This window comes from Neomonachus schauinslandi, chromosome 9, assembly GCF_002201575.2.
Source record: "Neomonachus schauinslandi chromosome 9, ASM220157v2, whole genome shotgun sequence".
Lineage (NCBI taxonomy): Eukaryota > Metazoa > Chordata > Mammalia > Carnivora > Phocidae > Neomonachus > Neomonachus schauinslandi.
In genome coordinates, this window is record NC_058411.1 from 125,836,357 (window position 1) to 125,850,838 (window position 14,482).

Sequence of the window (14,482 nt, forward strand, 5' to 3'; positions counted from 1 at the left end):
TCTAGGAAGAAGCACCGGAGGACATATTTTGTGTTTTATCTCTCCCTTTCTCATTAGCCAGAAAAATGTTTAAATCTAGAAAGAAGATCAGATCTTGTAAAGCCTCAAATATTCCTCTAACTCTTCTCATATAAAAAAAAAAAATCATTTCGAAATAGCCTTTCAAAATAAGAGTGTATTTCATTTATCATCTACATTTTTATATTTAAAAACCCTCACAAAGCTCTCTTAATGTGCTGCAAAACTTACAAACAGGGTTGTAACTTTCTGGAGGGTGTACGTTAGGGCCCTAGCAGGGCCTCCACTGGAGTCTAACTTGGCTGCCAACTCAGGCTCCCCCCACCCTGACCCCCCCCCCCCCCCCCCGGGCCCGTTATTCAATATTATGGAGGCCATAGAGTTTGCTGAACTTCGGCAAAAACATGGGAGGATAATCTCTGGGGGAAATAATTCCTTGGATAAAAAAAAGAGAGGAAAAGAATAAAAGTATCTTGAAGGTATACGTGTTCAAAAGTTAATTTGGCTCTGTTATCAAATTAGAGTTCTTCAGGAAACAGAAACTTGGCTTTCAAGATTTGGCGAGGCACATCACACTTAATAGTTTGCTTATGAGACACACTCACATGAAAAGAAAAACACAGAAGACAAAGGGTCCTTAATTTGTGGGAGGATATATTCCAACTTGGGGGGGAAGGGAGAATGCATGTCAGCTCTGAAGCTCACTCATGACATTTCCAGAGAGTTCTGCAGTCCCCCCCCGCCCCCCGCCCTCGACAGGACAGGATGTGAGGGCCTGTTCCGCTAGGCTGGACTGTCCCGTCCCTCTGCCACACAAACAGTGTGCGATATGCAGGCAACTGCAGTGTCAAGTTGGCAAAACTCCTGAAGCTCTTGAGTGCTTATCAACTCAGTAGGTCAAACGTCTGCAGGCACTGGGCGGAGCAGCAGTAAGCCACAAAGCTAACTGGTGTCCTCCTGGAAGGGGAGAAAAGGGAGAGAACACTGTGAGGCCGCGGTTCCAGTCTCGGGATTCTTTCCATTAGAGGCAGTCTTTTTCTTTGTTAAAGGATTAAGCATGGCCAAAAAAAAGTACACCACAGAAATGTAAATTTCCTTTTAAAATTGAGCACTGGAATCAGGTGAGGTATGCGTGGACTCATTTTGTCAGCGGTTTTCAAATGACATAATATCCCCCAAGTGGGCAGCTAAGGAAAAAAAAATTAGCTTTTTCCATGTCATGGTCTGAATTCTGCTTATTAGAATCAACAATGCAATAATAGAATTTGAAATACATTATTAAAAATCACATCACAGAAAACATCACCAATTTAGCTAGAACACTTAACATTACTGAAGAACTTAAAAAACAACAACAACATGATTTTAAGGACTTTATCCAGCACAGGATTGTTTGTAGAGGTAATTTCAGAATCTCAGTAAGAGAATTTGAGGGTCTTCTTCCCAGAAAGCGGAGGAATCCCATCTCAAACTCCCATTTGGCACCTTTCCATACAAGTCATGAGCCCTCTGACCCGCTCTGGACAGCTCCAGCTACGAGAGGCCTGGTTTTCCCACCAGAAGTCCTATTCTCTGGTGAGGAGAAAATAGTTTACTGTTGTTTTCCACAAGACCTCCTGTGCTGATTGTCTTCTGTTTCCCCACCCCTTAATCCAGTCTTTGCCTTTCTCTGTTGCCCAAGAAGGTCACCTCTACAGATCCTATCAGGAAAGCAGCCTGATGGCTGGTTTTTGACCAGATTAGGTCAGCAGAGGATGAAGGGCAGGAAGAGAGAAAAGCTGAATATTTTTCTTTTCTTCCTCTTTTTAAAGTCTAGTTAATTGAGGTATATTAACATTACAAACATACAAGAAAATTCACCTGCTTTAAGTACACAGTTGAATGAGATTTGAAAAATATGCAATTATTTAACACCAAAATCAAGATAGGAAATATTTTTTATTCCCCAAAGTTCCTTGTTGTCATTTGCAGCCAATTGCCATCCCCCCTCCTCAACCCACTCCCCACCAAGTCTCTGGCAACCACTGGGCATTTTGTTTCTCTGTGGGTTTTCATTTACTTTTCCCTGGGCTCGCTCTGACAGTCTTCCAAAAGAAGCTTTGCTACCATTTTCATCTTGATTGATAAATGCCTTCAAGGCAAGAGCTAGCCCTACCTCTGTGGATACTTTTGTCTTATATTTCTGGGTCAATCCTGGATTCCTTTACCAGCTGGCTTCCAGCTAGGTTTGGCTGGGAGGATAACACTCCCCTGGGTGGCCCTTCTTGTATGGCTCCAGTAACACTTCAGTACCCAGCTGCGTGGTGCCCACCCTGCCTCCTGCCTGCAAAGGGCCACAACATCAGCAAGAGCTCAGGGCCTTCCTGGCTTTTCCCTGAGCATGCGCACCCCCATATGCATGCATATGGCCACCCAGACTCCCAAGGATATGTTAGTGCTTCTTAAAGCCCCTACAGAACCCTTATTTCCCCAATTCCCCTTTTCAGCTTTATGGTTAGTCTATTTTTGGCCCCAACAGTTCTTCACTGCCTCCGGCAGCTGTGATGTGAAGCAGTTGCCTATAATTGGTTTGACAATTTTTGACAAACACCCTCAGAGAAGAGGCTTTTTACATTGGTGAGCTTTGACTGAAGTCAAATAAAGATAGGCTGTCAGTGAACCACCAGATAGGACAAGGACAGTGCTCTCTGGCCATGGACCTTTGAAGAAGCCCTAGCCCCCTTCTGCCCCTTTTCAGTTGCTGCCAGAAGGTTGGTTTTACCTGTGATTGCAGATTCTGACTTTTCAAGGTTAAGACTACAAGATGGGGCTATGAGAGCTTATCACAACACAAAGGTCTCTTTTCTGAGATTTCACCACTCTTCTTGAGTAAATGCATGCCAGATTGCTGTTTAAGGCTTTTGTTAATTTCCAGAGTTCTGGAAAATTGGATTGTGACCATTTTTGCTGGTTTTCTCTTTGCTTTTGTGGAAAGATTGAGAATTTGTACTCCATCTCTACTTCTCTGACTAGAGCTCCTACTGGGCAGTCCTTCTGTTGGCTCTGGTTCTCAGCAGCCTCCAGAGCCCCTTGTCCTTCAGGCCTAGAGGATAAGGATGGTAAAGCTTTTTACTGTTGTAAGTTTCCAGGGGCTTTATCATCCTGTGGGTGCTCTGAATCCTGCCTCAGCTTCTGCAAATAGTCCCTCTCCATTCTTTTCTCTTCAAAATCCCAGCTAATGTGTGTTTTCCAGCCAGTTTCCCAACTGATTTAGTAAGTGTTACAAGAAGGGGCCTAAGAAAACAGTCCATCCAGATGGAATTCTGGAATTGGGTTGGTCAATGCATGAATGGCCTTCTTACTAGGGAAAAATGGGACACTGCTAGCATGCAGTATGGTGTGGCATCACGAACACTCAAAGTATCACTTAAGCAGACTGCCAAGGGAGGGTAAGGCGCTGGGAGGTCAAGTGGCTGTGGTACTTGATTGTTATGGCATCACAGTGAATTCAAAGATTGTGCATGAGATGGTTTCTGCTGACGGCTAATGAGATGATCGCTCCCCTGCCCCCATCTCCATCCCCACCCCCAATTAAGCACAGTGGCTTGAACTCTCAACTCAAGCCATAGGTAGAGAGTCAACATTTCTGTGGTGGCTCTAAAGGAATTATTTTGTGAAGCTATGCGACAGACATGTCTGAAGCCTGAACATACAGCATGCAGAACCCATGCCATCCGGGTAAGAATACCTTTATGTGGAGTCTCTTATACTAAGGTAAAGGTGCTGGCTGGGAAGGGGTAGGACCTTGAGACTTGAAATTGACAGCTCTGTACAGACACAAAGCTAAGAACCTTGAACTTCTAATATCTCTACACATTTCTTCACATCAGAAATAGCCTTTCTTACCTTCTGACACAACAAGCATTTCCTTGCATAACAATATTTCATTGACTTCATCTGGGGTGTTCACCTAAAAAGGAAATGCCTATTCTCTTCAGAGCCCACCACCAACAACAGTTACTGTCTCTAGGGCCACAAAAGGTGTAAAATCCCAGCACGATCCAGAGAATTCATTGCAAGGCCTGCTACTGGGGGAGAGAATATACACCAAGAAGTGGCAGGATCTTGCCAAATTTTATTAGCAGGAGCCTGGAGAGCAAGCATGCAAATGGATTCTAAGTAAATTAGCCAGCAAGACTAAATCTAAGGTTGGATCAGGCCAACGAGAGTGTTCACATATGCCTCAGGATTTAACGTGTTAGCCTGAGCACCTGTTATGGTTGACAGAAGTCCTGAGTCAGTAAAGGCCTACAGGCAAGGGGACAGCGATGCTGAAACTCCCACTGCACACTCTAGAGGGAAGAGATCAAAGATTTAGAGAAATGGGAACTTTGAAGTGGATCCAATGTGGTGCAGCTTGCTCAGCCACCTCCTGAAAATCTTTGGGAGAGCGAGGAAGGCATTTCCTTCACCAAGACACAAAAGTATGTATAGATGAGGGGAAGTGGCACACACACTTGATACTTAGTATGACACATGCCTACTAGAGGTGAGAGAGAAATCCTCCAAATCCTCTGAAAGGTCAGGTGTCTGCTGCATTGGTAAAGTTTCAGAAGAGTGACATCTGAAACTGCACTATGAAGAAACAGATACACACTGTGGGTCCCTTTGGATTTTCGGGGCAAAATGTATTTGGGTGGGGACTTTTGGTTCTGCCAAGATGGAGTAGTCCAGTTCTTCCAGGTCCTTCCTCTTACATTAAAACACAATAAACTGGCCATAACACAACAAAGAAGTATAGGAAGGCTCTGAAGAATAGAAAAAAGGTGGACAGCTTAGGAACCTTGGGACTTGAGGGGCAACACAGCAGTGGTGAGTTCCCTAGGTTTTCTTACTGCCTCCCTGATAAGCTAGATAGGATGCTTGTAGAAACCCAGAACCACCAACAGGCACAGGTTAAAAAAAAAAAAATCTCCAAGAAAAGCCTTTTTCCCCCTAGCCAAAGGACCAGGACAGAGAAATCTCTAGAGGCAAAGTAAGTACTTGCTTCATGCTGGGTATGGGGGGATTGAGAGTGATAGCTCGAGCGTACAAGGTTTTTTGTAGGGTGAGAAAAATATTTTAAAATGGACTGTGCTGGGCGCCTGGGTGGCTCAGTTGGTTAAGCGACTGCCTTCGGCTCGGGTCATGATCCTCAAGTCCCGGGATCGAGTCCCGCATCCGGCTCCCTGCTCGGCAGGGAGTCTGCTTCTCCCTCTGACCTTCCCCCCTCTCATGCTCTCTATCTCATTGTCTCTCAAATGAATAAATAAAATCTTTAAAAAAAAAAAATGGACTGTGCTGCTGGCTGCACATATCCATGAATATAGTAAAAACTGCTGAATTGTATACTTTAAACAGTATGACATGTGAATCATCTCATTAAAGCTGTTTAAAAAATAAGAGCACTGAAAGGAGAAATAGACAAATCCACAATTAGAGTGGATACTTCAACATCCCACTCTTAGCAACTGGCAGAACTAGCAGACAGAAAATCAGCAAAGGTACAGAAAAACCAAACAACTCAATTGAACCAAAGAATCTAATTGATGTATATAGAACACTCCGCCCAACAACAGCAGAATACACTTTCCCACCACCCAAAAATGTCCATGGGACATTCACCAGGATAGACTGTATCCTTGGCTATAAAACATACTTCAACAATTTGGAAAGGACTAAAATTATACAGAGGACACATGAGGTTTCATCCCTGATAAAGAGTGTAGAAGTCGTCACTCCTGTTCATACAAGAACAAGCTGAACAAATTGAAAATCAACAGCTTTCCTTTCAGCCACCAGGGAGTTGAGGGTGTAGGGCAAAGAGCAACCTCAAAGTCTGGAGAGACAGGTGAATCTGGAGAGTCACAGCTGAGATTTGCTCACCTGGACAGAACACACTAGAACTCATGGAGGCTAAATGTGGGCTAGCCTGGGAATCAGACAGTACTGGGGCTGCAATCTTAGCATTGTCCCACACATTCCTGGGTTTTACCTACAGAAACCCTATAGGCTGTCATGGTAAAAAAAAAAAAACAAACCTTCGCAGCTCAGTCAGGAGGAGGGAAGAAGTAGTTACTGTGTAATATGCCCAGAGCATCGTCCAGAACAAAGGACTGCTCTCCAGAGGAAAAGAGTTTATCAGAGCCTTGTCCCAGCTGGAGAAGGGCACTGTTCCTACTCCAGCCCCCTCTAGTCTACCCATATCACCTAAGGGGGAAAAGCAAGCTATGAAACACGAGAGAGACTTGTGAAAGTTACAGCCCAGATATACAGGCCCACTAAAATACTGAGATATAGTCATAAAGTTTCAGGATGCTTCCTTACCTCACACCTTAGCACTGGAGCAATGGTTCCCAGCATAAGAACAGTGGATTACAGATAAAACACCTGCAACATGCTGACTGTCTGAGGAGTGCACAGGGCAGCCCAAAGTCAAGTGAGGAGACTAAACAAGGACACCTTAAAAGAACTTGCATTTGAAGCTTCTGGCACCTACACCTTCAGCAAATGTGAGACACAGCCCAACTCCTAGCCTGATTAATATAAAATTTCACACGAAAATAACTATTTACCTCAGTTTTTTTTACCCAATACAACATGTCTCACTTTCAACAAAAAATTACAGACATGACATAAGGCAAGAAAAAACACATGTTGAATAGACAAAACTTCAGAACCAGAGCCAGGTATGACACAGATGTTGGTATTAACAGAGAATTTTGAAAAGTAGAACAGAAAATCCAAGATCTTGGGGACAATTTCTAAAGGTGCAACATAATGCATAATTAGCATACAAGAAGGAGAAGGACAGAAAGGAAAAGAAACTTGAAGTAGTAATGGTGAAGAACTTTATAAAATTAGTAACAGATCCAGTAGTGTAACAGCACTGAGCAGGACAAATATCAAAAACAAAACAACCTCAAAACAACACATAGGCATATCATATTCAAACTAGAAAAAAAGAAAAAGGACATTTTCAAAAAATCAGAGGGAGAAAAAAAAACAACCCATACCTATAGAAGAACAAGTGTATGAACTACAGTGGACTTACTAGAGAGCATGCAAGCAAGAAAAGAGTGGAGTAAAATATTTAGTGTGCTCAAAGGAAAAAAAAAAATCACTACCTTAGAATTCTATACCCAGTACAATTATCCTTCAAAAGTAAAGGAGTATAAAGAGTTTTTCAGACAAAATGATAAAACTGAGGAAAATTCATTACCAGGCAGATTTGCCCTGCAAGAAAGGTTGGAAAGAGTTCTTCAGTGAGGAGGAAAACGATATAGGTCAGAACTTAGATCTAAAAAAAACCAGGAAGCCTACTGGAGAAGGAATAAAGGTAACATAAAATACTTTCTTTTTCTAATTTTCAATTGATCTAAAGTATAATTTGCTTAAAGTAATAAGGGTAGCAACGTATAGTATGAGTACCGCAGATGGATAGTGACATGAACGACCAGCAATTCCATAAAGGATGACAGGGAGGAATGTGGAATGTTCTGTTACAAGACACCTGTACTACACATTGAATAATATAGTGTCCTCTGAAGATGGGCTTTAGTGAAAAAATGTATATTGCAAACTCTATGGAAACAACTATACATTTTTGAAAAAGGAGTATAATTGGTATGCTAAGAGAGGAGATAAAATGGAATCATGTAAAATGCTCAATTAAAACCAGAGTGGGCAGAAAATGGGGGGGGGGGGGGGGAAATGAAGAACAAATATAAAAAATAGAAAACAATTATAAACATAGTAGAATTAATCCAACTAAATCAATAATCACTTTAAATTTGAATTGTCTAACTATACCAATTAAAAGACAGAGACTATATCAGTGGATGAAAAAATGAGACCCAACTATATGCTGTGGACAAGAAACCCACTTCAGACATATAGATGCGGACAGGTTAAGAGTAAAGGGAGGGGGAAGATAAAGCATGTTAACACTAATCAAAAGAAAGATGGAATAGCTATATCCATTTCGGATGAAGTGAACTTCAGGACAAGAAAAAGTATCAGATATAAGGAGGGGCATGACATCATGATACCGGTGTTAATTCTCCAAAAGGACATAACAATGTGCAATGTGTATGAACCTAATAACAGCATCAAAACATCTGAAGCACAAAATGATAGAACTCTAAGAAGAAATAGGCAAACCCACTATTAGAGCTGGAGATTTCAACACCCCTCTTTAAGTAACTGGTAGATCCAGAAAGCAGAAAATAAGAGAAAATACAGTTGAACTCAACATCATTAATCAACCGGACCTGACATTTATAGATACTCTATCCAACAACAGAGAAATACACATTCTTCTCAAGCTCCCGTGTAACATTATTCAGCAAGACAGACCACATTCTAGGACATAAAATCACAGCATTAAAATTTTAAAGAAAATCATACAAACTCTGTTACCAGAGCACTACTGGAATTAAACTAGAAATCAGTAATAGAAAGACAGGTGGAAAATCCCCAAATATTTGAAAATTAAACAATTAAATTCTAAATAATACATGGGTGAAAGAACAAGTCTCCAGAGAAATTAAAATATTTTGAACTGAGGGGTACTTGGGTGGCTCAGTTGGTTAAGTGTCCAACTCTTAACTTCAGCTCAGGCCATGGTCTCAGGGTCATGGGATTGAGCCCCGTGCAGTCTGCTTAAGATTCTCTCTCTCCCTCTGCCTCTGCCCCTCCCCCAGCTTGTGTGCAGTCTCTCTCTCAAAAAAATAAAATAAAGAATCTTTAAAAAAATATTTTGAACTGAATGAAAATGAAATACAACTGATCAAAAAATTGTGGGATGCAGCAGAAGCAGTATTAAAGGGAAGCTCATAGCACATGAAACACATCTATTAGAAAGGTATCATATGATCTCACTGATATGAGGAATTCTTAATTGCAGGAAACAAACTGAGGGTTGCTGGAGTGGGGGGTGGGGTGGCAGGGATGGGGTGACTGGGTGATAGACACTGGGGAGGGTATGTGCTCTGGTAAGCGCTGTGAATTGTGCAAGACCGTTGAATCTCAGATCTGTACCTCTGACACAAATAATGCAATATATGTTAAGGAAAAAAAAAGAAGAAGAAGAAGGTAGCGGGAGGGGAAGAATGAAGCGGGGGAAATCGGAGGGGTAGACGAACCATGAGAGATGATGGACTCTGAAAAACAAACTGAGGGTTCTAGAGGGGAGGGGGGTGGGAGGATGGGTTAGCCTGGTGGTGGGTATTGAGGAGGGCACATTCTGCATGGAGCACTGGGTGTTATGCACAAACAATGAATCATGGAACACTTCATCTAAAACTAATGATGTAATGTATGGGGATTAACATAAGAATAAAAAAAAAAAGAAAGAAAGCTCTAAAATCAATAACCTGAGCTTCCATCAGGAAGTCAGAGAATGAAGAACAATTTATGAAGGAAGTCGAAAGTAAGTAAAAATCACAGAGCATGTTCTCTGTCCATAATGGAATCAAATTAGAAATCCATAACAAAAAGACAACAGGAAAATCTCCAAATGTGGAAATAAAATAACACAGTTCTTTGACCTTCTCTGACCCATGGGTCAAATGACTACTTTCCCATGGATTAAAGAGGCAGTCTCAAAGGATATAAAAATTTACATGAACTGAATGAAAATGAAAATACAACATATTAAAAATTTTAAGACATAGTAAAGCAGGGCTGAGAGAGAAACTTAGAGTGCTTAAATGCTTGTTAAAAAGAAGGAAAGGTCTCAAATCAATAATCTGAGCTTCTACTCTAACCCCCACCCCCCCCAAAAAGGCAAAGTAAACCCAAAGCAAGCAGAAGGAAGAAATAATAAAGAAATCAATGAAACTGAAAATTTCACTAGGATTAAAAAGATCAATAAAATTGATACATCTTCAGCAAGACTGACAAAGATAAACAGAGGAAAGACTCTCTTAGTATAAGAAATAAAACAGGTGATATCAGTATAGATCCTGAAGCCATTAAAAATATGAGCATATTATGAACAACTTCATAGTCATAAATTTGTGGAAGAATACATGAATTCCTTGAAAACTACAAACTACCAACACTCAACCGAGATGAAATATCCAGCCTGAATAGTCTTATAACTATTAAAGAAACTGACTTTGTAATTAAAAAAAGAAATTTCCACTGGAGGGGCGCCTGGGTGGCTCAGTCATTAAGCGTCTGCCTTCGGCTCAGGTCATGATCCTGGGGTCCTGGGATCGAGCCCCACATCGGGCTGCCTGCTCCGCGGGAGGCCTGCTTCTCCCTCTCCCCATCCCCCTGCTTGTGTTCCCTCTCTCACTGTCACTCTCTCTCTGTTGAAAAATAAATAAAAATCTTAAAAAAAAAGAAATTTCCACTGGAGAATTCTATCAAACATTTAAAGAAGAGCTAAGAGGAATTTTTACACAATCTCTTGCAGAAAAATAGAAGAGGAGGAACACTTCCCAACTCATTTTATGAGGCCAGTATTATTTTGACTCTAAAGCCAAAGAGTACAAATCCAGAAAACTACAGACCATATCTCTCATGAACATAGATACAAAAAACCTCAACAAAGTAATCCTCAACTAAATTAATACAGAAATGTAGAAACAGAACTACAGACCATGATCAAATGGGAGTTATCCTGGGTATGTAAGGCTGTTTAATATTTGAAAATCAATTTCATCCACCATTTCAACAGGTGAATGGAAAAAAAATGTGTATGATATCAGTGGACTCAGAAAAAGCATTTGACAAAATACAACATCCATTCATGATAAAAGGTCTCAGCAAACTAGGAACAGAGGGGAATCTTTCTCAGTTTGATAATTAGAATCTACAAAAAAAATCCTACTGTTAACATCACACTTTAAAGTAATGTCTACTTTCACCACCTTAAGCAACGTAGTACTTGAAGTTTTAACCATTGGAATAAGGCAAGAAAAAGAATTAAAAGGCATACAGACTGGAAGGGGGAGAAGTAAAACTATTTCTACTTTCAGATGGCATGATATGATTGTCTACATAGAAAATACAAGGGATCTACAAAAAATACTCCTAGACTCTTAAGCAAGTTCAACAACGTTGCAGGCACATTAGATCAAAACACAAAAATAAATCACATTTCCACATACTAATAATGAACACATAGAAGTTGGAATTTAAAAATATAGTAATATCATTTATTCTCACAAATAAAGTGAAATATTTGGGTGTAAATTTAACAGAGCATTTAAGGACCTGAGTGCTGAAAATTATTAAATACTGATGGGAGAAATAAAAGAGTACCTAAATAAATGGAGAGTCATAGTATTTATACACTGGCAGAACCAACATAGCAAAGATGTTAATTCTCTCCAAGGTGATCTATAGATTGAATGCAGTTCTTTTCAAAATCCAGCACAAGGGTCTTTTTTTGAGACAAAGATAAGCTTATTCTAAAATGTATATGGAAATGCAGAGGCCCTAGAATAGTTGATACAATCTGGAAAGAGAAGAATAAGGTAGAAATATCACTTTATCTGATATTAAGGCCTAACATATAACTACAGAATCAACACTTTGGCACTAAGAGACAGACACAGATCAATGGAATGGAATAGGGAGCATCCTTATGATCTTGGGGTAAGTAAAGATTACTTAGGACACAAAAAGCACTAAATATAAAATTAAAATGGAAAAATTTGACTCAATCAAAATTAAAACCTTCTGCTTTACAAATTACACTCATAAGAAAATGAAAAGGCAAGCAACACTGTTGAGATTTCCTCAATTCAGGAAACTATATAAATTTTAAGTCATTAGATACATTGTATTACCTTAATTTAAAAAAATTAAAGTTGGTTAGAACCCTATTTCAGATAATTTGCTATACCAGAATGTATATATTTGTATACATCACAACTGAAATGAAACTGAGACACAAAATGATCTTAAATGGTAAGTGGATTTTTGAGGATCATCTAATCAAACTTAACTCTCCTTGTTTTTTTAAAAAAATATTTATGTGAAAATCATTCATAGAAGCAATATATTTCACGCCACTGAGTTTTTTTTAAAAAAAGGTTCTAAGCAAAAGAATCCAACTCCATAAAGATGTTTTTTTTTTTTTTTAACTTACTGAAGCATCATGCCCACTGGCATCATTAACTCCTTACAATGCTCAAGGGAGTAGGGTGGGTAACATGGAGGTGTAATATTTGTGCTATAAAAAAATCCCAACTCTGTGTTCTTACTTACTTTTGGGAGATTCATCTAACAACCCATTGTACTGATTGTTGCATTAATGATCTAAGTTGTTACAAGTACACCAAATCTACTGCCTTAAGGATGGATGTGTGCTGGTTTGATCCTTTAAAATTCCAGAGCTGTGGCACCAGAGACATGATAGTTTTAGGGGAGAAATTCTGAGCTAAGCAATAAACTCTATAGTTAGGAAAAAGATGCTAGTAAATTCTACAAAGAACATCAGCCATGACATTTGTTGCTTTAGAATCTCTGAACTTATTTATAGGCGAGGCAGGAAAAAGAGCATTTCAGCTTAGTTTTAAAATACAGAAATACCACTATTCTTAAAAAAAAAAATCACAATGTGGTTGGCACATACTGGAGCCCAAAATATCATAAGAAATATGGTATTTTCTTTGCAAACGTGTTTCCTGATTAGAAACAAAAAGCATAGCCTTGACTCATACAGAAATTCAAGCCAGAAGAAAAATAATACTTATTAGACAGAATTTATCAGATGACATCCCAAGGCTGCGCACATATTAACTTAAGGGAGAATCATCTTACGACATATTTACATTTGTGTTAACAGTGCTTGTTACATTTGTAACTTGTTACATATATGTAACTGCTTGTTATATTTATGTTAACAGTGACTGCCTCTCATGGGAAGATCCTGTGTGCAGAACTAGAGGCTTACATATTACATATTGGCTTCTTTACTTGATGGGTCCATGCCCTAGAACGTTAGGGGTGAAATATGTATGGGGAAAGAAGTATCAGTTGGTTTGGTTATAGCTGAATCCCCAGGACCTAGTACTGAGTTTGGCACATAGCACATGGTCAATACATAATTGTTGAGTGATACAAGGAGGAAAAAACAGTTAAGAACAATTTACTTCATTTCTTGAAGAATATTTTGCCTGTGCAAAATTTCGTAAGTCACCTTAAGAGAGTGCCAATGAAGACTTCTGGAAGCTGAGAGAAACACAGAAATCCCAAACACAAGTGAGCAAATAATGTCAGTATTACTGATGTTAATTGTTTCACATTAGAAAGTAATAGCCATAAAAAGCAAGGGTAAGGAAATGAGAAACATCTCATAAGCGATTTGACCATATAAGAATCTGAAGAGATTATTTACAGATAAACTATAGTACGTGGGAGAAGGGAATGCTAAGTTGTTCCTAAAGACAGAGGGAAGCCATAAGACAAAGAGTTCTACATGCCTCTCACAAACAGGCCTCTATCCCAGGGTGCAACAGTCACCCAGGCATCTGGCTCTCTCATGTCATCACTCTGGCCTAAAAGACCAAGGAGAATTCCTGAAGAAAACCGAACTCTAACTCTGAGCTTGAAAGCAGCGGACTGAAGCCACGGTGTCATTACCTACCTACCTGCTTGCAGGGGAGGTTCATTGCGTATCTGCTGACTGACTGGACAAATTAATAAACGAGTGGGTGAGTTATTCTGAGCTATTTGGAAGTAACTCCAATGACATTTTTTAAACAGGAATAGAAAAAAAATTCTAAAATTCACAGGGAACCAACAAAAGATCCCAAATAGCCAAACAAATCTTGAGAAAGAACAAGGCTGGAGGCATCTCACTTCCAGACTTCAAAATATTTTACAAAGCTTCAGTAATCAAAACAGTATGGTATCGGCGTAAAGACATATACACAGACAAATGGAACAGGACACAGAGCCCAGAAATAAACCCACACATACACTGTCAACGGATCTTTCACAAGGAAGCCAAGAACACACAACGGGAAAGGGACAGTCTCTTCAACAAATGGTGGTGGGAAACTGGACACCCACATGCAAAAGAATGAAACTGGATCTTTATCCTACACTGTACATAAAAAGATCAACTCAAAATGGACCAAAGACATATGCAAGACCTGAAATGATAAAACTCCTAGAAGAAATGTGGTATAAATAAGGGGAAATCTCCTTGACATTGGACTTGGCAATGATTTCTTGGATAGGACACCAAAAGCACAGCAACAAACATAAAAATAGGCAAGGGGGACTACATCAAACTAAAAAGCTTCTGCATAGCAAAGGACACAATCAACAAAAGGAAAAAGCAACTTAGGAAATAGGGAAAAATATTTAATGGCCCCACATTTGATAACAGGTTCATATCTAAAATGTAAGAAACTTCTATAACTCAATAGCAAAAACCAAATTTCTGATTTAAAAATGGGCAAAGGACTTACACAGA

At 39.6% G+C, this 14,482-nt stretch overlaps 1 protein-coding gene across 4 annotated transcripts in view; it reads right to left on the bottom strand.

Annotated features, from left to right (window-relative positions):
• Positions 1–641: 641 nt before the first annotated feature.
• LRRC28 (leucine rich repeat containing 28) overlaps positions 642–14,482 on the bottom strand; it is a 163,840-nt gene continuing 149,999 nt past the window's right edge. For all 4 annotated transcript variants that reach the window (XM_021680508.1, XM_021680509.1, XM_021680507.1 and 1 more), the window contains one exon: positions 642–975. In XM_021680508.1, coding sequence (XP_021536183.1) covers positions 903–975 — 73 coding nt within the window. In that variant the 3' untranslated portion in view covers positions 642–902. The remainder of the gene's footprint in view (positions 976–14,482) is intronic.